Source organism: Zonotrichia leucophrys, unplaced genomic scaffold (genome assembly GCF_028769735.1).
Source record: "Zonotrichia leucophrys gambelii isolate GWCS_2022_RI unplaced genomic scaffold, RI_Zleu_2.0 Scaffold_128_129040, whole genome shotgun sequence".
Classification (NCBI taxonomy): Eukaryota; Metazoa; Chordata; class Aves; order Passeriformes; family Passerellidae; genus Zonotrichia; species Zonotrichia leucophrys.
This window is the reverse complement of record NW_026992333.1, coordinates 86,772-113,680: the sequence shown is the minus strand read 5'-3', so window position 1 is coordinate 113,680 and position 26,909 is coordinate 86,772. Positions and strand designations below refer to the sequence as shown.

The window sequence follows — 26,909 nt, the reverse complement described above, 5'->3', positions numbered from 1 at the left end:
GGATTTTTGGGGTGGGGATTTTGAAGGTTTTTTTGGAGGGTTTTGGGAAGGTTTTTTGGGGGGGAATTTGACGGATTTTTGGGGGATTTTTTGTGGGATTTTTGGGGATTTTTTGTGGGATTTTTGTGGGTTTTTTGTGATGGATTTTTTGGGGGTTTTTGGGTGGATTTTTGGGGGATTTTTTTGGGGATTTTGAGAATTTGTGGGGATTTTTGGGGGGGATTTTGACGGATTTTTTGGGGGTTCAGGCGATGATCAGCGGGGTTTCGGGGGACACCCCACAGGCCACTTTGTGCCTCTCGAAGAGCTCCTGCAGCCGCTGCACGTAGAGCCCGTGGTAGTGGGCGACCAACTCGGGCGAGGGGCGCGGAACCCGCGGCACCTCCAGGGGGGTCCCGACTGCCGGGGAGAGGGGACAAAAATGGGGTGAACACCCCAAAAACAACCCCAAAATAAGCCCAGAATTACACCAAAATACCCAAAAATAACACTAAAATAATCCAAAATATCGCTAAAATAACCCAAAATAATCCAAAATAACCAAAATAACCCAAAATAACCCAAAAAATAACACCAAAATAATCCCAAAATAATCCCAAAAATAATCCCAAAATGAGCCCAAAAATACCCCAAAATCATCCCAAAAATAACATTAAAAAACCCCCAAAATAATCCCAAAAATAACACTAAAATAACCCAAAAATAATCCCAAAATAAACTCAAAATAATCCCAAAAATAACACCAAAATAATCCCAAAAATAACACTAAAATAACACCAAAATAATCCCAAAATAAGGCCAAAAATAACACTAAAATAACCCCAAAAGAAACCCAAAAATAATAGCAAAAATTACCCCAAAATTACACCAAAATAATCCCAAAATAACACCAAAATAATCCCAAAAATAACACTAAAATAATCCCAAAATAAGCCCAAAAATAACACCAAAATAATCCCAAAATAAGCCCAAAATTACACCAAAATAATCCCAAAAATAACACCAAATAATCTCAAAAAAACACTAAAATAATGCCAAAATAAACCCAAAAATAACACCAAAATAATACCAAAAATAACACCAAAATAAGCCCAAAATAAACCCAAAAATAACCCCAAAATAAGACCAAAAATAACACAAAAATAATCCCAAAATAAGACCAAAAATAACACAAAAATAATCCCAAAAATAACACCAAAATAAGCCCAAAAATAAGCCAAAAATAATAGCAAAAATTACCCCAAAAATTACCCCAAAATTACACCAAAATAATCCCAAAAATAACACCAAAATAATCCCAAAATAATCCCAAAAATAACACTAAAATAACCCCAAAATAAGCCCAAAAATAACACCAAAATAATCCCAAAAATAACACTAAATAGTCCCGAAATAAACCAAAAATAATCCCAAAATAATCCAAAATAAGACCAAAATAACACCAAAACAATCCCCAATAATCTCAAAAATAACACTAAAATAATCCCAAAATAAGCCCAAAAAAACACTAAAATAATACCAAAATAATCCCAAAATAACCCCAAAATAATCCCAAAAATAACACTAAAATAATCCCAAAATAAACCCAAAAATAACCCCAAAATAATCCCAAAAATAATAGGAAAAATTACCCCAAAATTACACCAAAATAATCCCAAAAATAACACTAAAATAATCCCAAAATAAACCCAAAAATAACACCAAAATAAGCCCAAATTAATCCCAAAATAAGCCCAAAAATAACCCAAAAATAATAGCAAAAATTACCCCAAAAATTACCCCAAAAAATAACCCCAAATCCCTCCAAAATCCTCCAAATCCCCCCAAAATCCCCTTAAAAATCCCCTTAAAATCCCCTTAAAAATTCCCCAAATCGCCTTCAAATCCCTAAAATCCCCCCAAATTTCCCCTTAAAATCCCCTTAAAATCCCCTTAAAAATTCCCCCAAAATCCCTTTAAATCCCCTTAAATCCCTTAAAAATCCCCTAAAATCCCCCCAAAATCCCCCCAAAATCCCCTTAAAACCCCCCAAAAACCCCCTTAAAATCCCTTAAAAAACCCCTTAAAATCTCCTTAAAATCCCCTTTAAAATCCCCTTTAAACCCCCTAAAAACCCCCTCAAAATCCCCCCCAAAATCCTTAAAATCCCTTTAAAATCCCCCCAAAATCCCTTTAAAATCCCTTAAAATCCCTAAAATCCCCCTTAAAAATCCTAAAAATCCCCTAAAAAATCCCCATAAAATTCCCTTAAAATCCCTTAAAATCGCCCCAATATTCCCCCAAAAAATACTTAAAAAACCCTTAAAATCCCGTAAAAAATCCCTTTAAAATCACCCCAAAATCCCTTAAAATCCCCCAAAATCGCCCAAAATCCCTTAAAATCCTTTAAAATTCCGCCAAAATCCCCATAAAATACCCCAAAAATCCCCTTAAAATCCCTTAAAATCCCCCCAAAATCCCTTAACATCCCCCAAAATCGCCCAAAATCCCTAAAAATCCCTTTAAAATCCCCTAAAAATCCTCTTAAAATCCCCAAAAAAATCCCCTAAAAATCCCTTTAAAATCCCCAAAACTCCACAAAATCACCCTAAAAATCCCCAAAAAACACCAAAAAAATCCCAAAAAAACCCCCAAAAAAACCCCAAAAAATCCCAAAAAAAACCCCAAAAAACCCCAAAAAAACCCAAAAAATCCCAAAAAAAACCCCAAAAAAACCCCAAAAACCCAAAAAAACCCAAAAAAAACCCCAAAACCCCCAAAAAAAACCCAAAAAACCCCAAAAAAATCCCAAAAATCCCAAAAGTCCCAAAACCCCCCAAAAACCCCCAAATCCCCCAAAACTCACCGACCACGGTGAGGGGCACCCGGAAGGGCAGCACCGGGAGCCCCCCCCGGCCCCAGAACAGGCAGGGGGCGAACCCCAAAATCCCCTTAAAAACCCCTTAAAATCCCCTTAAAATCCGCTTAAAATCCCCTTAAAATGCCCCAAATTCCCCAAAAAATCCCTAAAAACCCCTTAAAATCCCTTAAAAATCCCCCTAAAATCCCCAAAATTCCCTAAAATCCCCTTAAAATGTCCCAAAATCCCTTAAAAATCCCTCCCAAAAATCCCATAAAATCCCCTTAAAAATCCCCCCAAAACCCCATAAATCCCTTTAAATCCCTTAAAATTCCCTTAAAATCCCATTAAAATCCCTTAAAATTTCCATTAAAATCCCATTAAAATCCCCTTAAAATCGCCCCAAAATCCCCTTAAAAATCCCCTTTAAAAATCCCCCCAAAATCCCTTAAAATCCTTTTAAAATCCCATTAAAATCCCCACCAAAACTCCACAAATCACCCCAAAAATACCCAAAAAAACCCCAAAAAATCCAAAAAAACAAAAAAAAAACCCAAAAAACCCCCAAAAAAAATCCCAAAAAAATCCCAAAAAAAATCCCAAAAAAACCCCAAAAAATCCCAAAAAAACCCCAAAAAAAACCCCAAAAACCCCCAAAAAAAAACCCAAAAAAAACCCAAAATAAAATCCCAAAAAATCCCAAAAAGTCCAAAACCCCCCAAAAACCCCCAAATCCCCCCAAAACTCACCGACACGGTGAGGGCACCCGGAAGGGCAGCAACGGGAGCCCCCCCCGGCCCCAGAACAGCAGGGCGAACCCAAATCCCCTTAAAATACCCCTTAAAATCCCATAAAATCCCCTTAAAATCCCTTTAAAATCGCCCAAAAATCCCCCAACAAATCCCTAAAAAACCCCTTAAAAATCCCTAAAATCCCCTAAAATCCCCCCCAAAATTCCCTTAAAATCCTTAAAATGTCCCAAAAATCCCCTTAAAATCCCCCCAAAAATCGCCTAAAAATCCCATTAAAAACCCCCAAAAACCCCATAAAATCCCCTTTAAATCCCCTTAAAATCCCTTAAATCCATTAAAATCCCCTTAAAAACCCTTAAAATCCCCTTAAAATCCCCTAAAAATCCCCCCAAAATCCCTTAAAAATCCCCTTAAAAATCCCTTTAAAATCCCCCCAAAATCCCCCCAAATTCCCCCCAAAATCCCCCCAAAATTCCCCAAAAAATCCCAAAAAACCCCCTAAAATCCTCCAAAATCCCCTTTAAATCCCCTTAAAAATCCCGTTAAAATCCCCTTAAAAACCTCCTTAAAATCCCCTTAAAATCCCCTTATAAATCCCATTAAAAATCCCTTAAAATCCCCCAAAACCCATTAAAATTGCCCCAAAATTCCCCCCAAAAATCCCTTAAAATGCCCTTTAAATCCCTTTAAAATCGCCCCAAAAATCCCCAAAAAAATCCCTTAAAAATCCCTTAAAAACCCTTAAAAATCCCCCTAAAATCCCCTTAAAATCCCCTTAAAAATCCCATTAAAATCCCCCCAAAATCCCCTTAAAAATCCCCTTAAAATCCCCTTAAAAATCCCTTAAAATCCCCCCCAAAACTCACACAAAATCTCCCCAAAATCCCCTTAAAAATCCCCTTAAAAAATCCCAAAAAACCCCCCAAAATCCCCTTAAAATCCCTTCAAATCCCCTTAAAATCGCCCCAAAATTCCCAAAAAAATCCTTAAAAATCCCCCCAAAAATCCCACCTTAAATCCCTTAAATCCTTAAAAATCCCCTTAAAATCCCCCAAAATCCCCTTAAAATCCCCTTAAATCTCCCCAAACCCCCTCAAAAAATCCCTTAAAATCACCCCAAATCCCCTTAAAATCTCCCCAAAACTCCACAAAAACACCCCAAAAATACCCAAAAAAACCCTTCAAAATCCCCTAAAAATCCCACTTAAAATCCCCTAAAATCCCCCAAAATCCCCTTAAAATCCCTTTAAAATCCCCCCAAAATTCCCCCAAAAAATGCCCTTAAAATCCCTTAAAATCCCCTTAAAATCCCCTTAAAATCCCCCAAAACCCCTTAAAAATCCCCCAAAATTCCCAAAAAATGCTTAAAAACCTTAAAATCCCTTTAAATCCCCTTAAAATCCCTAAAACCCCTCAAAAAATCCCCTTAAAATCCCCCAAAACTCCACAAAATCACCCCAAAAATCCCAAAAAAAACCCCCAAAAATACCCAAAAAATCCCAAAAATACCCAAAAAAAATCCCAAAAAAACCCAAAAAAACCCCAAAAAAAACCCAAAAAACCCCAAATTGGGACTCACCGACCACGGTGAGGGGCACCCGGAAGGGCAGCACCGGGAGCCCCCCCCGGCCCCAGAACAGGCAGGGCAAACCCCCAACACCCCCTTAAAAACCCCTTAAAATCCCATTAAAAACCCCCAAAATTCCCAAAAAATCCCTTTAAAATCCCCTTTAAAATCCCCTTAAAATCCCTAAAAATCCCTCAAAATCCCTCAACCCCCTCAAAACCCCTTAAAACCCCCTTTAAAAATCCCATTAAAAATCCCAAAAAATTCCCTCAAAAATCCTCTTAAAACCCCTTAAAATCCCCCCAAAATCCCCTTAAAAATCCCCTAAAAATCCCCTTAAAAACCCCTTTAAAATCCCCTAAAAATCCCTTTAAATTCCCCTTAAAATCCCTTAAAAATCCCCTTAAAATCCCCTTAAAAATCCCCTTAAAATCCCTTTAAAATCGCCCCAAAATTCCCCCAAAAAATCCCTTAAAATCCCCTTAAAATCCCCTTAAAAATCTCCCCTTAAAATCCCCTTTAAAATCCCCATTAATAATCCCCTTTAAAATCCCTAAAAATTCCCTTAAAAACCCCTAAAAATCCCCTTAAAAATCCCCTTAAAATCCCCCCAAAATCCCTTAAAATGCCTTTGAAATCGCCCCAAAATTCCCACAAAAAAATTCCTAAAAAATCCCTAAAAACCCCTTAAAAACCCCCTTTAAAATCCCCTAAAAAATCCCTTTATATCCCCCCAAAATCCCTTAAATCCCCCCAAAATCCCCTTAAAACCCCCTAAAATCCCTTAAAATCCCCCAAAATCCCCCCAAAATCCTTTAAAATTCCCCAAAATCCCTTAAAATCCCCCAAATTCCCCTTAAAAATCCTCCCAAAATCCCCTTAAAATCCCTTAAAAATCTTTTTTAAATCCCTTTAAAATCCCTTTAAAATCCCTTAAAAAATCCCTTTAAAAAATCGCCCCAAATTCCCCAAAAAAAATCCCTTAAAATCCCATTAAAATCCCCCTAAACCCCTTAAAATCCCCTTAAAATCGCCCAAAAATCCCTTAAAATCCCCCCAAAACTCCACAAAATCCCCCCAAAATCCCCTTAAAAATCCCCTTAAAAATCCCCTTAAAATCCCCCCAAAATCCCTTAAAAACCCCTTAAAATCCCCTTAAAATCCCCTTAAAATTCCCCCAAAATCCCCTTTAAATCCCCTTAAAATCCCCTTAAAAATCCCCTTTAAATCCCTTAAAATCCCTTTAAAATCGCCCCAAAATCCCCTTAAAATCGCTTTAAAATTCCCGAAAAATCCCCTTAAAATCCCCTTAAAATCCCTTTTAAATCGCCCCAAAATTCCCCAAAAAAATCCCTAAAAACCCCTTAAAGTCCCCTTAAAAAACCCCTTAAAAATCCCCCAAAATCCCCCAAAAAATCAAAAAAATCCCCTTAAAATCCCCCCAAAATCCCCTTAAAATCCCCTTAAAAATCCCCTCAAATCTCCCCCCAATCTCTCCCATAAATCCCCATAAAATCCCTTTAAAATCGCCCCAAAATTCCCCCAAAAAATCCCTTAAAAACCCTTAAAATCCCTTAAAATTCCCTAAAAATCCCCCAAAATCCCTTTAAAATCGCCCCAAAATTCCCCCAAAAAATCCCTTAAAATCCCCTTAAAATCCCCTTAAAAATCCCCTTAAAATCCCCTAAACCCCCTCAAAAATCCCCTTAAAACCCCCCCAAAACTCCACAAAATCACCCCAAAAATACCCAAAAAAACCCCAAAAAAACCCCAAAAAAACCCAAAAAAAATCCCAAAAAAATCCCAAAAAATCCCAAAAAAATCCCAAAAAATCCCAAAACCCCCAAAAACCCCCAAATCCCCCCAAAACTCACCGACCACGGTGAGGGGCACCCGGAAGGGCAGCACCGGGAGCCCCCCCGGCCCAGAACAGGCAGGGGCGAACCCCAAAATCCCTAAAAAACCCCTAAAAATCCCCTTAAAAACCCTTAAAATCCCTTAAAATCCCTTAAAATCCCCTTAAAAATCCCCTTAAAAATCCCCTCAAAATCCCCTCAAGCCCCCTCAAAATCCCATTAAAATCCCCCCAAAACTCCACAAAATCACCCCAAAAACACCAAAAAAACCCCCAAAAAAAACCCAAAAAAAACCCCAAAAACCCCAAAAAAACCCAAAAACCCCCCAAAAATACCAAAAAAAACCCAAAAAAAAACCCCAAAAAAAAACCCAAAATCCCCCAAATTCGGACTCACCAAACCACGGTGAGGGCCCCCGGGAAGGGCAGCACCGGGAGCCCCCCCCGGCCCCAGAACAGGCAGGGGCGAACCCCAAAAAATCCCCTAAAATCCCCTTAAAATCCCTTAAAAATCCCCCAAATCCCTTAAAATCCCCTTAAAACCCCCTTAAAAATCCTTAAAATCCCCCCAAAACTCCACAAATCACCCCAAAATCCCTTAAAAACCCCCTAAAAATCCCTTAAATCCCCCAAAACCCCTTAAAATCCCCTTAAAATCCCCTTAAAATCCCCTTAAAAATCCCCTTTAAAATCCCCTTAAAAATCCCCCCCAAACCCCCTCAAAAATCCCTTTAAAATCCCCTTAAAATCCCCCAAAATCCCCTTAAAATCCCCTTAAAAATCCCCTTAAAAATCCCCTTAAAATCCCCCTAAACCCCCTCAAAAATCCCTTTAAAATCCCCCCAAAACCCACAAAATCACCCCAAAAATCCCCCAAAAAAAAAACCCCAAAAAAACCCCAAAAAACCCCCAAAAAAATCCCAAAAAATCCCAAAAACCCCCAAAACCCCAAAAATCCCCCAAAACTCACCGACCACGGTGAGGGGCACCCGGAAGGGCAGCACCGGGAGCCCCCCCCGGCCCCAGAACAGGCAGGGGGCGAACCCCAAAATCCTCTTGAGGCCGCGCTGGAGGTGCCGCAGCAGCGACCGCTCGGCCAGGACGGGGGTCCGGAACGCGTCCTGCTCCCCGAAAACGTACACGGGCACCAGCGGGGCCCTGCGGGCACCCCAAAATCGGGTTGGGCTCCTCGAAATATGGGGGGGTCCCCCAAACCCAAAATCGGGAGATTGAACCCCGAAATTTGCTCCTGGATCCAGAAATTTGCTCCCAAACCTCAAAATTGTGTCATTGAAACCCCAAAATTTTCCCTTTCAACCCCAAAATTGTGCCCCTGGAACCCCGAATTCTGAACCCCCCAAATTGGACCCTGAACCCCAAACTGGGAGCTGGAACCCCGATATTTTGTCATTGAAACCCCAAATTTGTGCCCCTGGAACCCCCCAAAATTGTGCTTTAAACGCCCCAAAATTTTCCCTTTCAACCCCAAAATTTGGCTCTTAAACCCCCCAAAATTCAAGCTTGGCCCCCAAAATTTTGTCCCCCTGAACCCAAAATTTTGCCATTAAAACCCCCGAAATTTTCCCCTTTCAACCCCAAAATTTGCCCCCCTGAACCCCAAAATTGTGACCCCACATTTGCTCCCAAACCCCAAAATTTTGCCATTAAAACCCCAAAATTTGGTGCCCTTGGAACCCCTAAAATTTTGTCCCCCTGAACCCCAAATTTGTGCCCTTAAACCCCCCAAAATTTGGAGCTCGAACCCCAAAAATTGGGGACATTGAACCCCAAAATCAGGAGATTGAACCCCAAAATTGGGCTGCCGGAACGCGTCCTGCTCCCCGAAAACGTACACGGGCACCAGCGGGGCCCTGCGGACACCCCAAAATCGGGTTGGGCTCCCCGAACCCCAAATTTGCTCCCAAACCCCAAATTTTTTGCCATTAAAAACCGAAATTGTGTCATGAAACCCCCAAAATTTTCCCTTTCAACGCCAAAATGGTGCCCCTGGAGCTCAAAATTGCAGCCCTGGTACCCCCCGAAAATTTGCTCCCGTACCCCAAAACTGAGAGCTCGAACCCCAAAAAATTGTCAACAATGAACCCCAAATTTGTGCCCCCTGGAACCCCCGAAATTTTTACCCCCTGAACCTCAAAATTGTGCCCTTAAACCCCGAAAATTCGGAGCTTGGACCCCAAAATTGTGTCCCTGGAGCCCCCAAATTTGACTTTGGAACACCCCAAAATTGTCCCCCGAACCCCAAAATTTTGCCATTAAAACCCCAAAATTGTGCCCTTGGAACCCCCAAATTTGGCCCCCTGAACCCCAAAAATTGTGACCCCAAATTTGCTCCCGAACCCCAAAATTTTGCCATTAAAACCCCAAAATTGTGCCCTTGGAACCCCGAAATTTTTCCCTTTCAACCCCAAAATTGTGCCCCTGAACCCCAAAAATTGTGACCCCAAATTTGCTCCCGAACCCCAAAATTTTGCCATTAAAACCCCGAAATTGTGTCCCAGAAACGCGTCCTGCTCCCCAAAAACGTACACGGGCACCAGCGGGGCCCTGCGGGCACCCCAAAATCAGACAGAGCTCCCCGAAATATGGGGGGGTCCCCCGAACCCCAAATTTGCTCCCAAACCCCAAAATTTTGCCATTAAAACCCCAAAATTGTGTCCCTGGAACCCCCAAATTTCTGCCCCCGAACGCCCAAATTTTGCCACTAAAACCCCAAATTTGTCACCCCCGAACCCCGAAATTGTGCCCCTGACGCCCCTCAAATTTGTCCCCCTGAACCCCAAAATTTTGCCATTAAAACCCCAAAATTGTGCCCTTGGAACCCCGAAATTTTTCCCTTTCAACCCCAAAACTGTGCCCCTGGAACCCCAAAATTTGTCCCCCTGAACCCCCAAAATTGTGACCCCAAATTTGCTCCCGAACCCCAAAATTGTGCCCTTGGAACCCCGAAATTTGTCCCCCTGAACCCAAAAATGGTGACCCCAAAACTACTCCGAACCCCCAAATTCTGCCATTAAAACCCCAAAATTTGTCCCCTTTAAACCCCCAAAAAATTGTGCCCCTGAACCCAAAATTGTGGCCCTGGAAACCCTCCCAGATTTGTCCCCCTGAACCCCAAAATTTTGCCATTAAAACCCCAAAATTGTGTCCTTGGAACCCCCAAATTTGCCCCCTGAACCCCATAAATTGTGACCCCAAATTGGTTTCCCGAACCCCAAAATTGTGTCCTTGAAACCCCCAAATTTTCCCCTTTCAACCCCAAAATTGTGCCCCTGGAACCCCGAAATTTGAACCCCCCAAATTGGACCCTGAACCCCAAACTGGGAGCTGGAACCCCGAAATTTTGTCATCGAAACCCTGAAATTGTGCCCTTTCAACCCCAAATTTGTGCCCCGGAACCCCCGAAATTTTACCCCCTGAACCTCAAAATTGTCCCCTTTAAAACCCCCCCAAAAATTTTGGGAGCATTGGACCCCAAAATTGAGTCCCTGGTACCCCCAAATTTGACTTTGGAACACCCCAAAATTGTCCCCCTGAACCCCAAAATTGTGCCATTAAAACCCCAAAATTGTGCCCTTGGAACCCCAAAATTTGTCCCCCTGAACCCCAAAAATTGTGATCCCAAAACTGCTCCCGAACCCCAAAATTTTGCCATTAAAACCCCGAAATTGTGTCCCGGAAACGCGTCCTGCTCCCCGAAAACGTACACGGGCACCAGCGGGGCCTGCGGGCACCCCAAAATCGGACAGGGGTCCCCGAAATAGGGGGGGGTCCCCCAAACCCGAAATCAGGAATTGAACCCGAATTGTGGCATTGAACCCGAAATTTTCCCTTTCAACCCCAAAATTGTGGCCCTGGAAACCCTCCCAAAATTTGCCCCCTGAACCCCAAAAATTGTGATCCCAAAACTACTCCCGAACCCCAAAATTTTGCCATTAAAACCCCAAAATTGTGCCCTTGGCGCCCCTCAAATTTGTCCCCCTGAACCCCAAATTTGTGCCCTTAAACCCCCCAAAATTCGGAGCTGGAACCCCAAAAATTGTGACATTGAACCCCAAAATCAGGAGATTGAACCCCAAAATTGGGCTGCCGGAACGCGCCCTGCTTCCCCGAAAACGTACAGGGGCACCAGCGGGCCCTGCGGACACCCCAAAATCGGGTTGGGCCCCCCGAACCCCAAATTTGAATACCAAACCCCAAAATTTTGCCATTAAAACCCGAAATTGTGTCATTGAAACCCCCAAAATTTTCCCTTTCAACCCAAAATGGTGCCCTGGAGCTCAAAATTGTCCCCCTGGTACCCCCGAAAATTTGCTCCCTACCCCAAAACTGAGAGCTCGAACCCCAAAAGATTGTCAACAATGAACCCCAAATTTGTGCCCCTGGAACCCCGAAATTTTACCCCCTGAACTCAAAATTGTGCCCTTAAACCCCCCAAAATTCGAGCTTGGACCCCAAAATTGTGTCCCTGGTACCCCCAAATTTGACTTGGAACACCCCAAAATTGTCCCCCTGAACCCCAAAATTGTGCCATTAAAACCCAAAATTGTGCCTTGGAACCCCCAAATTTGCCCCCCTGACCCCAAAAATTGTGATCCCAAAACTACTCCCAAACCCAAAATTTTGCCATTAAAACCCACAAAATTTTCCCCTTTCAACCCCAAAATTGTGCCCTTGGAACCCCAAAATTTGGCTCTTAAACCCCCCAAAATTCGGAGCTTGGACCCCAAAAATGTCCCCCCTGAACCCCAAAATTTTGCCATTAAAACCCCGACATTTCCCCTTTCAACCCAAAATTTGTCCCCCTGAACCCCAAAAATTGTGACCCCAAAACTACTCCCGAACCCCAAAATTTTGCCATTAAAACCCCGAAATTTTCCCCTTTCAACCCCAAAATTGTGCCCCTGGAACCCCGAAATCTGAACCCCCCCAAAATTTGGGAAACCCTGAACCCCAAACTGGGAGCTGGAACCCCGAAATTTTGTCATTGAAATTTGCCCTTTCAACCCCAAATTTGTGCCCCTGGAACCCCCCAAAATTGTGCTTTAAACGCCCCAAAATTGCGCCCTTGGACCCCCAAAATTCGGAGCTTGGACCCCAAAATTGTGTCCCTGGAGCCCCCAAATTTGACTTTGGAACACCCAAAATTGTCCTCCTAAACCCCCAAAAAAAAATTTTTTGCCATTAAAAACCCGAAAATGTCCCACTGAAACCTCCCCAGAATTGCCCCTGAACCCCAAAACTTGTGATCCAAATTTGCTCCCGAACCCCAAAATTTTGCCATTAAACCCAGAAATTGTGTCCCGGAAACGGGGTCCTGCTCCCCGAAAACGTACACGGCACCAGCGGGGCCCTGCGGGCACCCCAAAATCGGACAGGGGTCCCCGAAATATGGGGGTCCCCAAACCCCAAATTTCGGAGATTGAACCCCGAAATTGCTCCCAAACCCCAAATTTTCTGCCATTAAAACCCCAAAACTGCCCCCTTGAACACCAAAATTGTGGCCCTGGAACCCTCCTATGATTTGTCCCCCTGAACCCCAAAATTTTCCATTAAAACCCACCAAATTGTGCCCCTGAACCCCAAAATTGTGCCCTTGGAACCCCCCCAAAATTTTTCCCACTGAACCGCCCAAAATTGTGCCCTTGGAACCCCGAAATTTGTCCCCCTGAACCCAAAATTTTGCCATTAAAACCCCGAAATTTACCCCCTGAACCTCAAAATTGGCCCTTTAAACCCCCCAAAAATTCGGAGCTTGGACCCAAAATTGTGTCCCTGGAACCCCAAATTTGACTTTGGACACCCCAAAATTGTCCCCCCGAACCCCAAAATTTTGCCATTAAAACCCCGAAATTTGTCCCCCTGAACCCCCAAAAATTGTGACCCCAAAACTACTCCCGAACCCCAAAATTTTGCCATTAAAACCCCAAAATTGTGCCCTTGGAACACCCAATAAACGTCCAAAACCACCAAAAAAATACCCAAAAAATGCCCAAAAACCACCCAAAAAATACACAAAAAACACCCAAAAAGTACCCAAAAAGTGCCCAAAAACCGCCCAACGAAACACACCAAAAGCCACCCAAAAATTGCCCAAAAACACCCAAAAACCACTCAAAAAACACCCAAAGCCACCCAAAAGACAATCAAAAATTGCCCAAAAAATACACAAAAAAAACACCCCAAAACCGCCCAAAAATCGCCCAAAAAGACAACCAAAAACCAACCAAAAATGGCCCAATGAACACCCCAAAACCGTCCAAAAACACCAAAAAAATACCCACAAAATGCCCAAAAGCCACCCAAAAAGCCACCCAAAAAATACACAAAAACCACCCAAAAGCCACCCAAAACTTGCTCAAAAATCGCCCAAAAACCACCCAAAAAATACACAAAAAACACCCAAAAACCACCCAAAAGACAACCAAAAATCACCCAAAAAATACACAAAAAACACCCAAAAACCGCCCAAAAATTGCCTAAAAAACACCCAAAAAACACCCAAAAAGGACCCCAAAAACACCCAATAAATGCCCAAAAACACCGAAAAAATTACCCAAAAAGTGTCCAAAAACCGCCCAACGAACACCCAACGAACACCCAATAAACGTCCAAAAACACCAAAAAAATACCCAAAAAACACCCAAAACCCACCCAAAACCCACCCAAAAATGCCCAAAAATTGCCCCAAAAATGCCCAAAAAATGCTCAAAAGCCACCCAAAAATACACAAAAAATACACAAAACCCAAACCCAAAAGACAACCAAAAATCACCCAAAAATTACCACAAAAAATTACACAAACACCGCCCAAAAACCGCCCGAAAGACACCCAAAAATCACCCAAAAAACACCAAAAAATCACCAAAAATTCCCAAATTTTCCCAAATTTTCCCATTTTTTCCCCGAATTTCCCAATGTTACCCGTGTTTGAGGCAAACCCCGGACGAAGCCGCGGCGCCGCCTCAGGGTGACGCGGTGACGCCCCGGGGTCCCCAAAAACACCCAAAAACCACCCAAAAAGCGCCCAAAAACCACCCAAAAAATACACAAAAAATACACAAAAAATACACAAAAAACACCCAAAAATCACCCAAAAATAAACCCAAAAAAACCCCAAAGACCACCCAAAAAATACACAAAAAAAAACATAAAAAACAATCATAAATCAACCAAAAATCACCCAAAAATCACCCAACAAACGCCCAAAAACCACCCAAAAATCACCCAAAAAATACACAAAAAACACCCAAAAATCACCCAAAAATCACCCAAATATCGCCCAAAAATTACACAAAAACTGCCCAAAAACCACTCAAAAAATACACAAAAAACACCCAAAAAGCGCCCAAAAATTACCCAAAATCTCCCCAAATCTCATTCAGATCACCCCGAACCCACCCTAAAACCGCCCTGAACCCACTCTGAAAATCAGCAAAAAACACCCAAAAATCGCCCAAAAATCACCCAAAAAACGCCCAAAAATCCCAAATTTTCCAGATTTCACCCCGAATGTTACCCGTGTTTGAGTGCGAGCCGGACGAAGCCGCGGCGCCGCCTCAGGGTGACGCGGTGACGCCCCGGGGTCCCCTAAAACACCCAACAACCACCCAAAAAATACACAAAAAATACCCAAAAATCACCCAAAAATCGCCCAAAAGACAACCATAAATCACCCAAAAATCACCCAAAAAACACCCAAAAACCAACCAAAAACCAACCAAAAATCGCCCAACGAACACCCAATAAACGTCCAAAAACACCAAAAAAATACCCAAAAAATGCCCAAAAACCACCCAAAAACCACCCAAAAATCACCCAAAAAACAACCAAAAATCGCCCAAAAATTACACAAAAAATACACAAAAAATGCACAAAACCACCCAAGAAACCCCCAAAAACCACCCAAAAACCAACCAAAAATCGCCCAACGAACACCCAATAAACGTCCAAAAACACCAAAAAAATACCCAAAAAACACCCAAAAAACACCCAAAAGCCACCCAAAAACCACTCAAAAAATACACAAAAAACACCCAAAACACAACCAAAAATCGCCCAAAAAATACACAAAAAACACCCAAAAAACACCCAAAAATCACCCAAAAATCACCGAAAAATCACCAAAAATTCCCAAATTTTCCCAGAATTTCCCATTTTACCCGTGTCTGAGTGCGAGCCGGACGAAGCCGCGGCGCCGCCTCAGGGTGACGCGGTGACGCCCCGGGGTCCCCAAAAACACCCAAAAACCACCCAAAAAATACACAAAAAATACACAAAAAACACCCAAAAATCACCCAAAAATCGCCCAAAAATCGCCCAAAAGACAACCATAAATCACCCAAAAATCACCCAAAAAACGCCCCAAAACCACACAAAAAATACACAAAAAATACAGAAAAAACAACCATAAATCACCCAAAAATCACCCAAAAATCACCCAAAAAACACCCAAAAAATGTCCAAAAAAATGCTCAAAAAATGCCCAAAAGCCACCCAAAAAACAACCAAAAATCGCCCAAAAAATACACAAAAAACACCCAAACACTGCCCAAAAGACAACCAAAAATCGCCCAAAAAATACACAAAAAACACCCAAAAATTGCCCAAAAATCGCCCAAAAAACAACCAAAAATCACCCCAAAAATGCCCAAAAATCACCCAAAAATCACCCAAAAATCACCCAAAAAACGCCCAAAAATCGCCCAAAAAATACACAAAAAATGCCCAAAAATCGCCCAAAAATCACCCCAAAACCACCCAAAAAACCCCATGAACACCCAAAACCTCCATAACACCAAAAAAATACAACAAAAAATCACCCAAAAAAACCACAAAAAACACCCCAAAAAATACCCAAAAAAACACCAAAAACCACTCAAAAAACACCCAAAACCACCCAAAAGACAATCAAAAATTGCCAAAAAATACACAAAAAACACCCAAAAATCGGCCAAAAATCACCCAAAAAACGCCCAAAAACCAACCAAAAATCACACAATGAACACCCAATAAACGTCCAAAGAACACCAAAAAAACACCCAAAAACCACCCAAAAACCACCCAAAAAATACACAAAAACTGCCCAAAACCACCCAAGAAACAACTAAAAATCGGCCAAAAAAATACAAAAAACAACCAAACACCGCCCAAAAAACACCAAAAAACACCCAAAAATCACCCAAAATCACCAAAAATCACCAAAAAATTCCAAATTTCCCAATTTTACCCGTGTTTGAGGGCGAGCCGGACGAAGCCGCGGCGCCGCCTCAGGGTGACGCGGTGACGCCCCGGGGTCCCCAAAAACACCCAAAAAACACCCAAAAAGCGCCCAAAAACCACCCAAAAAATACACAAAAAATACACAAAAACAACAAATCACCAAAAGACAACAAAAATCACCAAAAATCACCCAAAAATCACCCAAAAATCGCCCAAAAAACGCCCAAAAACCACCCAAAAAATACACAAAAAACAGCAAAATCACCAAAGACAACCAAAAATCACCCAAAAACCACCCAAAAAATACACAAAAAATACACAAAAAATACACAAAAAATACACAAAAAATACACAAAAAACAACCAAAAATCACCCAAAAATCACCCAAAAATCACCCAAAAATCACCCAAAAAACGCCCAAAAAACACCCAAAAAATACACAAAAAAGTGCCCAAAAACGCCCAATGAACACCCAAAAACGTCCAAAAACACCAACAAAATACCAAAAAAACGCCCAAAAACCACCCAAAAAATACACAAAATACACAAAAACACCCAAAACCACCCAAAAGACAACCAAAATCGCCAAAAAATACACAAAAAACACCCAAAAATCCCCAAAATCGCCCAAGAAACACCAAAAATCACCCATAAAACGCCCAAAAAACACCCAAAAACCACCCAAAAACCACCAAAATCGCCCAACAAACACCAATAAACATGCAAAACCACAAAAAATACACAAAAAATGCCCAAAAAACGCCCAAAACGCCCAAAAAACCCAAAAAATGCCCAAAAAACGCTCAAAAAATGCCAAAAGACACCCAAAAATCGCCCAAAATCGCCAAAACACCCAAAAGCACCAAAGCCCCAAAAGCCACCCAAAAAATACACAAAAAACACCCAAAAAATACACAAAAAGTACACAAAAAACAACCATAAATCAACCAAAAATCACCCAACAAACGCCCAAAAACCAAAAATCACCCAAAAAATACACAAAAAACACCCAAAAATCGCCCAAAAATCACCCAAAAATCACCCAAAAATCACCGAAAAATCACCAAAAATTCCCAAATTTTCCCAATTTTTCCCAAATTTTCCCAAAATTTCCCAATTTTCCCAGAATTTTACCCGTGTTTGAGGGCGAGCCGGACGAAGCCGCGGCGCCGCCTCAGGGTGACGCGGTGACGCCCCGGGGTCCCCAAAAACACCCAAAAACCACCCAAAAACCACCCAAAAATTACCCAAAAATACCAAATACACAAAAAATAACAAAAAATACACAAATACACAAAAAACACAAAAACAACCAAAAATCACTCAAAAATCCCAAGACAACCATAAAACCCAAAAATCACCAAAAATCAACAAAAACACCCAAAAAATACAAAACCCAAAAAAACACCCAAAAACCAACCAAAACAACAAAATCACCCAATGAACACCAAAAAACCCAAAAACACCAAAAAATACCCAAAAAACACCCAAAAATGCCAAAACGCCCAAAAAACCCCAAAAAATGCCACAAAAACGCTCAAAAAATCCCAAAAGACACCAAAATCGCCAAAAAACACCCAAAAACCACCCAAAAATCACCCAAAAGCCACCCAAAACCCACCCAAAAAATACACAAAAAACACCCAAAAATACACAAAAAGACACAAAAAACAACCATAATCACCAAAAACACCCAAAAATACCCAACAAACGCCCAAAAACCACCAAAAATCGCCCAAAAACAACCAAAAACCAAAAAAATCGCCACAAGAACACCCAATAAACGCCCAAAAACACCAAAAAATACCGAAAAATGCCCAAAAAAACCCAAAAACACCCAAAAATCACCCAAAAAATACACAAAAACCCAAAAGACACCAAAAACAACCAAAAATCCAAAATTACACAAAAAATACACAAAAACTGCCCAAAACCACCCAAGAAACCACCAAAAATCGTCCCAAAAATCACCAAAAAAACGCCCAAAAATGCCCAAAACACCAAAAATCACCCAAAAAACACCGAAAAATCACCAAAATTCCAAATTTCCATTTTTCCCAAATTTTCCCGATTTTCCCGAATTTTCCAGATTTCCGATCTTACAGTTTGAGGGCGAGCCGGACGAAGCCGCGGCGCCGCCTCAGGGTGACGCGGTGACGCCCCGGGGTCCCCTCGAGCGCCTCGGCCGCGCCCCCGACCATGATCAGCAGCGCTTGCGAGGGCCGGGCCAGCACCGAGTCCAGGCAGCGTGGTGACGCAAGCGGAAAGGGGAAAAGGAAAAAGGAAAAAAAAATGAAAACCGTGAAAAGGTTAAATTACTAAAATGGCAATTACCTAATGCAATCACCCAATTGACCAAAACCCAATCATCACTGAATAATCCAATTCGACTAATATAAATCCCAAAAAAAACAAAAAATCCAAAATCAAAATCTTAAACCCTAATCCCAAAATCCAAAACCCCAAAAATCTCAAAAACCCAGAAATCCCAAAAAAATCCAAAAAATCCCAAAAAAAACCCCAAAAATGGGAAAAAACCCGGTGAAAAAAGGGTTAAAATTGACCCTAAAATGGCCAAAATTCCCCCAAATTGGACCCCAAAACCCCCAAGTCAGTCCTACTGAAAATAAATCCCAAATGTGTCAGAAATCCTAAAATAATAATCCCAAAAAATCCCAAAAAAATCCCCAAAATCCCCAAAAAATCAAAAAAAATCCCCCAAAAAATCTCCCAAAAAATCCCAAAAAATCCCCCAAAAAATCCCAAAAAAATCCCCCAAAAATCCCAAATCCCAGAAATCCAAAAAAAATCCAAAAAAATCCCAAATCCCCAAAAATCCCAAATCCCAAAAAAATCCCCAAAAAATCCCAAAAAAATCCCAAATAAAACCCCAAAAATGGGAAAAAACCCGGTGAAAAAAGGGTTAAAATTGACCCCAAAATGGCCAAAATTCCCCCAAATCTGATCCCAATCCCAGCCCAGGCAGCGCTGGCTGACCGGGCACAGCCCTGGAAATGGGGGAAAAACGGGAAAAAATGGGAAAAATCAACAAAAATGGGAAAAAACCCGGTGAAAAAAGGGTTAAAATTGACCCTAATGCCAAAATTGACCAAATCCAATCCCCAAATTACCCCAAAAGAGACCAAACCCAGTCTCTATGAAATAATCCAAATGGCAGATCCAAATATTAAAAATCCCAATATTAAAATCCAAAAGTACCCAAAATCCAAAAATCCAAATAAAACCAAAATGGAGAACCCGTGAAAAAGGTAAATGACCCAAATGCCAAAATCCCAAATTGACCAACCCAGTCGTCCTCTGAAATAATCCCAAATGTGTCAGAAATCCAAAATAAAATCCCAAAAAATCCAAAAAATCCCAAAAAACCCCAAAAAATCCCAAAAAATCCCCAAAAAAATCCCCAAAAAAATCCCCCAAAAAATCCCCAAAAAATCCCAAAAAATCCCCAAAAAAATCCCCCAAAAAATCCCCAAAAATCCCAAAAAATCCCCGAAAAAATCCCCCAAAATCCAAAAAATCCCCAAAAAATCCCAAATCAAAAAATCCCAAATAAATCCCAAAACACAAAATGGGAAAAAAACCGATGAAAAAAGGGTTAAAATTGACCCAAAATGGCCAAAATTCCCCCAAATCTGATCCCAATCCCAGTCCAGGCAGCGCTGGCTGACCGGGCACAGCCCTGGAAATGGGGGAAAAGGGGAAAAAATGGGGAAAAAAACCCCAAATCCTATAAAAACCCTATAAAAATCCTATAAAAACCCTATAAAATCCCATAAAAATCCTATAAAAATTTATAAAAATCCTATAAAAATTTATAAAAATCCTATAAAAACCCTATAAAATCCCATAAAATCCATGACGGCCATGCGTATCCGAAGGCACGGAACAGCCATAAAAATAACCCTAAAAAATCCCTAAAAAATCCAAAAAACCCCGAAAATCCTATAAAAACCCTATAAAATCCTATAAAAACCCTATAAAATCCCACTGACCGGCGCCATGGCGTATTCCCGGTAAGGGCAGCCAGAAAAGCCCCATAAAAAATCCCAAAAAAAATCCAAAAAAATCCCAAAAAAACCCAAATCCTATAAAAAACCTATAAAACCTATAAAACCCTATAAAATCCCTATAAATCCCACTGACCGGCGGCCATGGGTACTCCGGTAGATCAAGCAACCAAAAACCCCAAAAAAAACCCTAAAAAAAACCCCAAAAAAACCCCAAAAAATCCTATAAAAACCCTATAAAATCCTATAAAAACCCTATAAAATCCTATAAAAATCCTATAAAAATCCTATAAAATCCCACTGACCGGCGGCCATGGCGTACTCCTGGTAGATCGGCATCCCCATAAAAACCCCATAAAAACCCCATGAAAAATCCCCACAAAATCCCATAAAAAACCCAAAAAAACCTGAAATCCTATAAAAACCCTATAAAATCCTATAAAATCCTATAAAATCCCACTGACCGGCGGCCATGGCGTACTCCCGGTACAGGGGCAGCCGGAACAGCCCCATAAAAAAACCCATAAAAAATCCCCAAAAAAACCCAAAAATCCCATTAAAAAACCCAAAATCCTATAAAAACCCTATAAAATCCTATAAAATCCCATAAATCCCCACTGACCGGCGGCCATGGCGTACTCCCGGTAGATCGGCATCCCCATAAAAACCCCATAAAAACCCCATAAAAAAATCCAAAAAAAACCCAAAAAAACCCAAATCCCTATAAAAACCATAAATCCTTAAAATCCTATAAAATCCTATAAAAATTTATAAAAATCCTATAAAATCCTATAAAATCCCATAAATTCCCACTGACTGGCGGCCATGGTGGATTCCCGGTACATCAGCATCCTCATAAAAACCCATAAAAACCCCATAAAAAATCCCCATTAAAAATCCCATAAAAAATCCCACCAAAAATCCCATAAAAAACCAATCCTATAAAAACCCTATAAAAACCTATAAAATCCTATAAAACCCTATAAAATCCCATAAATCCCCACTGACCGGCGGCCATGGCGTACTCCCGGTAGATCAAGAACCAGAACAACCCCATAAAAAACCCTCAAAAAAACCCCAAAAAATCCCATAAAAAACCCCAAAAAAACCCGAAATCCTATAAAAACCCTATAAAATCCTATAAAAATCCTATAAAATCCCACTGACCAGCGGCCATGGTGTACTCCTGGTAGATCATAAACCAGAACAACCCCATAAAAAACCCCATAAAAATAACCCAAAAAATCCCATTAAAAAACCCCAAATCCTATAAAAATCCTATAAAATCCTATAAAAACCCTATAAAATCCTATAAAAATCCTATAAAATCCCACTGACCGGCGGCCATGGCGTACTCCCGGTACAGGGGCAGCCGGAACAGCCCCTCCAGGGCAGCCAGGTTGGGGCGCAGCCCCGGGCAGGGACCCCCCAAAGGTTTGGGGTCACCCCAAAAGGGTTGGTCGGTCGGATTGGGTCACCAAGTTTGGGTCGGTTTGGTGATCCCAATGGGATTGGTCGGATCGGTTGATTGGGGCACCCCAATCAGATTTGGGGTCAGATTTGGGTCAGATTCAGGTTGATTTGGGGTGATCCCGATGGGATTTAGGGTCAGATTTGGGGATCATGGATTTGGGTCGGATTCGGAGTCGGATTTGGGGTCACCCCAATCAGATTTGGGGTCGGGTTCGGGGTCGGATTTGGTTCCCTGGATTTGGGGTCGGATTCGGGGTCGGATTTGGGGTGATCCCGATGGGATTTGGGGTCAGATTTGGGGTTGGATTTGGGGTCACCCCAATCAGATTTGGGGTCGGATTTGGGGTCGGATTTGGGGTCACCCCAATCAGATTCGGGGTCGGATTTGGGGTCACCCCAACAGATTTGGGGTCGGATTTGGGATTGGAATTGGGGTCAGTCCCAGATTTGAGTCAGGGTTGGTTTGGGTCACCCAATGGGATTTAGGGTCAGATTTGGGGTCGGATTTGGGGTCGGATTTGGGGTCAGTTTTGGGGTCATCCCAATGGGATTTGGGGTCAAGTTTGGGGTCAGGGTTGGATTTGGGGTCGGGGTCAGATTTGGGATCATCCAAATCAGATTTGGGGTCGGATTTGGGGTCAGATTTGGGGTAGGATTTGGGGTCATTCCAATCGGATTTGGGGTCGGATTCGAGGTTGGATTTGGGGTCATCCCATGGATTTAGGGTCGATTTTGGGGTCATCCAATCAGATTTGGGGTCGGATTTGGGGTCACCCATTGGTTTTGGGTCAGTTTTGGGTCAGATTTGGTGTCCGATTGGGGTCGGATTTGGGGTCACTCCACTGAGATTTGGGGTCAGATTTGGGGTCAGATTTGGGGTCACCCCACTGAGATTTGGGGTCAGATTTGGGGTGGGATTTGGGGTCAGTTTTGGGGTCACTCCACTGAGATTTGGGGTCGGATTTGGGGTCACCCCACTGAGATTTGGGGTCAATTTTGGGTCCATGAGATTGAGTCATTGGTCACTCCTGATTGGCATTGGTGATTGGGGGATTTGGGGTGGATTGGGGTCATTTTGGGGTAAATTGGTCACTCCACTGAGATTTGGGGTCGGATTTGGTCAATTGGGGTACCAGAGATTTGGTGGGATTGGGTGGGATCTGGGGTGGATTTGGGGTCCCTTTGGGGGTCCCTGCCCGCGGCCCCGCAGCCGCCGGTGACGAAGGCCCCGAAGACGCCGATGCAGGAAATGCCGTGGGGGTGAGCGGGGAGGATGTAACTGCGCCCGGGGGGGAGGGGACACTCCCGGATCACCTGGGGACATTGGGGACATTGGGGACATTGGGGACATCGGGGTCATTGGGGTCATTGGGGACATTGGGGACATTGGGACATTATGGGATTTGGGACATCGGGGACATTGGGGACACTTATGGGATTTAGGAACATTGGGGACATTTATGGGATTTGGGACATTGGGGACATTGGGGACATTGGGGTCATTGGGGTCATTGGGGTCATTGGGGTCATTGGGGACATTTATGGGATTTGGGGACTTTGGGGACATTTATGGGATTTGGGGGATTTGGGGACATTGGGGACATTGGGGTCATTTATGGGGTTTGGGACATTTGGGGACATTGGGGGTGAGCGGGAGGATGTAACTGCGCCCGGGGGGAGGGACACTCCGGATCACCTGGGGACATTGGGGGACATTGGGGTCATTGGGGACATTGGGGACATTTATGGGATTTGGGGTCATTTATGGGGTTTGGGGACATTTGGGGACATTGGGGGGTGAGCGGGGAGGATGTAACTGCGCCCGGGGGGGAGGGGACACTCCCGGATCACCTGGGGACATTGGGGACATTGGGGACATTTATGGATTTGGGGACATGGGGACATTGGGGTCATTGGGGACATTTATGGGATTTGGGACATTGGGATATTGGGACATTTATGGGATTTGGTGACATTGGGGACATTGGGGGATTGGGGACACTTATGGGATTTGGGACATTGAGGTCATTGGGTCATTGGGGACATTGGGGACATTTATGGGCTTGGGGATTTATGGGATTTGGGGATTTGGAGACATTGGGACATTGGGGGATTGGGGACACTTATGGGATTTGGAGACATTGGGGACATTGGGTCATTGGGGACATTGGGGACATTGGGGACGCTTATGGAATTTGGGGACATTGGGGACATTGGGGACATTTATGGGATTTGGGGGATTTGGGAGATTTGGGGACATTGGGGACACTTATGGGATTTGGGGACATTGGGGTCATTGGGGACATTGGGGGGATTGGGGTCATTGGGGACATTGGGGACATTTATGGGATTTGGGGACATTGGGGACATTGGGGACATTGGGGACATTTATGGGATTTGGGGACATTGGGGACATTGGGGACATTTATGGGATTTGGTGACATTGGTGACATGGGTGTCACCGTTGCCGTGGTTACCGTGATGGGGAAGTAGTCACAGAAATGGTCCCAGATGCGCCAATTCCGCAGCCAATCCCAGTGCCGGGGCCCTGGGGACATCAATGGGGACATCGTTGGGGACATTGGGGACATCAATGGGGACATTGGGGACATCGGGGGGACACAGGCAGGGGGTGCTGCCACCACTGTCCCCAATGTCCCCAAAGCCCAAAAATGTCCCCAAATCCCTCCCAATGACCCCAAATCCCCCCAAATGTCCCCAAATCCTCCAATCCCCCCAATGTCCCCACTGTCCCAAATGTCCCCAATGCCCCCAATCCCCCCAGTGTCCCCAAATCTCCTGGGTGTCCCCACTGTCCCCAATCCCCCAATGTCCCCATTAATGTCGCCAATGTCCTCAAATCCCATAAATGTCCCCAAATCCCATAAATGTCCCCAATGTCCCCAATCCCCCCCATGTCCCCAACACCCCCAATGTCCCCAATCCCAAAAATGTCCCCCAATGTCCCAAATATCCCAAATCCCCCCACTGTCCCCATTGATGTCCCCACTGTCCCCACTGTCCCCATTGTCCCCTCGTGTCCCATTGATGTCCCCACTGTCCCCATTGGTGTCCCCATCGATGTCCCCACTGTCCCCACTGTCCCCATTGATGTCCCATTAATGTCCCCATTAATGTCCCCACTGTCCCCATTGATGTCCCCAATGTCCCATTGGTGTCCCCATTGGTGTCCCCACTGTCCCCATTGTCCCCATTGGTGTCCCCATTGGTGTCCCCACTGTCCCATTGCTGTCCCCATTGATGTCCCCCATTGATGTCCCAATCCCCCCACTGTCCCCATTGATGTCCCCATCGATGTCCCCATTGATGTCCCCATTGGTGTCCCCACTGTCCCCATTGCTGTCCCCATCGATGTCCCCATTGATGTCCCCATTGGTGTCCCCATTAATGTCCCCATTGATGTCCCAGTCCCCCACTGTCCCCATTGCTGTCTCCATTGGTGTCCCACTGTCCCCACTGTCCCCATTGCTGTCCCCATTGGTGTCCCCATTGGTGTCCCCATTGGTGTCCCATTGATGTCCCCATTGTCCCCATTGATGTCCCCATTGATGTCCCCACTGTCCCTCCGTGTCCCCATTAATGTCCCCAGTAATGTCCCCATTGATGTCCCCATTGTCCCCAATGTCCCCACTGTCCCATTGGTGTCCCCACTGTCCCCAGTGTCCCCTCGTGTCCCATTGGTGTCCCCACTGTCCCCATTGATGTCCCATTGATGTCCCCACTGTCCCACTGTCCCCACTGTCCCCATTGATGTCCCATTGATGTCCCCCAATGCCCCATTGATGTCCCCACTGTCCCCATTGATCTCCCCACTGTCCCCATTGATGTCCCCATTGATGTCCCCATTGCTGCCCCATTGATGTCCCCACTGCCCCATTGATGTCCCCACTGTCCCATTGCTGCCCCATTGATGTCCCCACTGCCCCATTGATGTCCCCACTCCCCCATTGATGTCCCCATTGATGTCCCCACTGTCCCCTTGGTGTCCCCATTGATGTCCCCATTGATGTCCCCACTGTCCCCACTGTCCCCATTGATGTCCCCACTGTCCCCACCGCGCTCGGGCCCGTGCCAGTCCCAGAGCCACCACCCCGCGTAGGTGACGGGGACGATCCAGAGCCGCGTCCTCAGCAGCAGCAGCAGCGCCAGCACCGAGCCCGGCCCTCATTTGCATATTCATTAGCGTTAATTAGCACAAATCTCCATACAACAACGCCCTTCCCTTTACTTTTCCCATTCCCGGTATTAATTAACCCCACTTTGTTAATTGTATCCTTCCCTCAAAGGGTTAATTTCCTCCCCCTGTCATTAATTAACCCAATTGAATTAATTAATCCCCTGTTAATTAATTAATTTATTTATTTATTAGTGTCCATTCATTGTAATTACCCCCAGTGCAGGTTAAATAACCGTCGTTAATTGCGCCCTCCCCTTTAAGGGTTAATTTTCTCCCCTCCTCATTAATTAACACGCTCGAGTTAATTAATCCTCCATTGATAAATAAATAAATAAATCAATGAATTATTCTCCATCCATTGTTAATTATCCCCATTCCGGGTTAATTAACCCCACCTTGTTAATTGTATCCTCCCCTCTAAGGGTTAATTTGATCCCTTCCTCATTAATTAACCCGCTCGAATTAATTAACCCCCCCTTAAGTAATTAATTACTTAATTAATCGCCATTCATTGTTAATTACCCCAAATTCAATGTTAATTAACCGCCGTTAATTGCGTCCTTCCCTCTAAGGGTTAATTTCCTCCATCTAGCAATAATTAACCCCCTTGAGCTAATTAATTCCGCGTTGATTAATTAATTATTCTCTCCTCCCCATTAATTAACCCCCATTCGACGTTAATTACCCTCCCCCAGCCTTAATTAACCTCCGCTAATTGCGCCCTCTACCTCTAACACTTTGACGCCCCCTTTCCTCATTAATTAACCCTCCTAACTAATTAACCCCGCCATTAATCCCCCCCCTCCACGGCTAGACCCCTTCCTCAAGGCCTCCATTACCCCCCCCAACCCCTTAATTAACCCTAATTAACCCGCGCTAATTACCGAGGAAGAGGAAGGTCAGCATCCACTGAACGACGCTCAGCGCCTGCAGCGCGGAACCCAAAGTTGGCGCCAT

At 43.5% G+C, this 26,909-nt stretch overlaps 1 protein-coding gene across 1 annotated transcript; it reads right to left on the bottom strand.

The window, feature by feature from the left end:
• Positions 1-213: 213 nt before the first annotated feature.
• Positions 214-26,909, bottom strand: LOC135460930 (2-acylglycerol O-acyltransferase 3-like). Its single transcript, XM_064737906.1, has 10 exons — positions 26,837-26,909; positions 25,831-25,938; positions 24,232-24,302; positions 22,956-23,068; positions 21,620-21,732; positions 19,935-19,953; positions 18,393-18,503; positions 15,194-15,232; positions 7,984-8,171; positions 214-399 (listed from the first exon to the last, which is right to left on the bottom strand). Exons 1-10 carry the CDS (start codon positions 26,907-26,909, stop codon positions 245-247), a joined length of 990 nt encoding a protein of 329 aa, XP_064593976.1. The 3' UTR covers positions 214-244.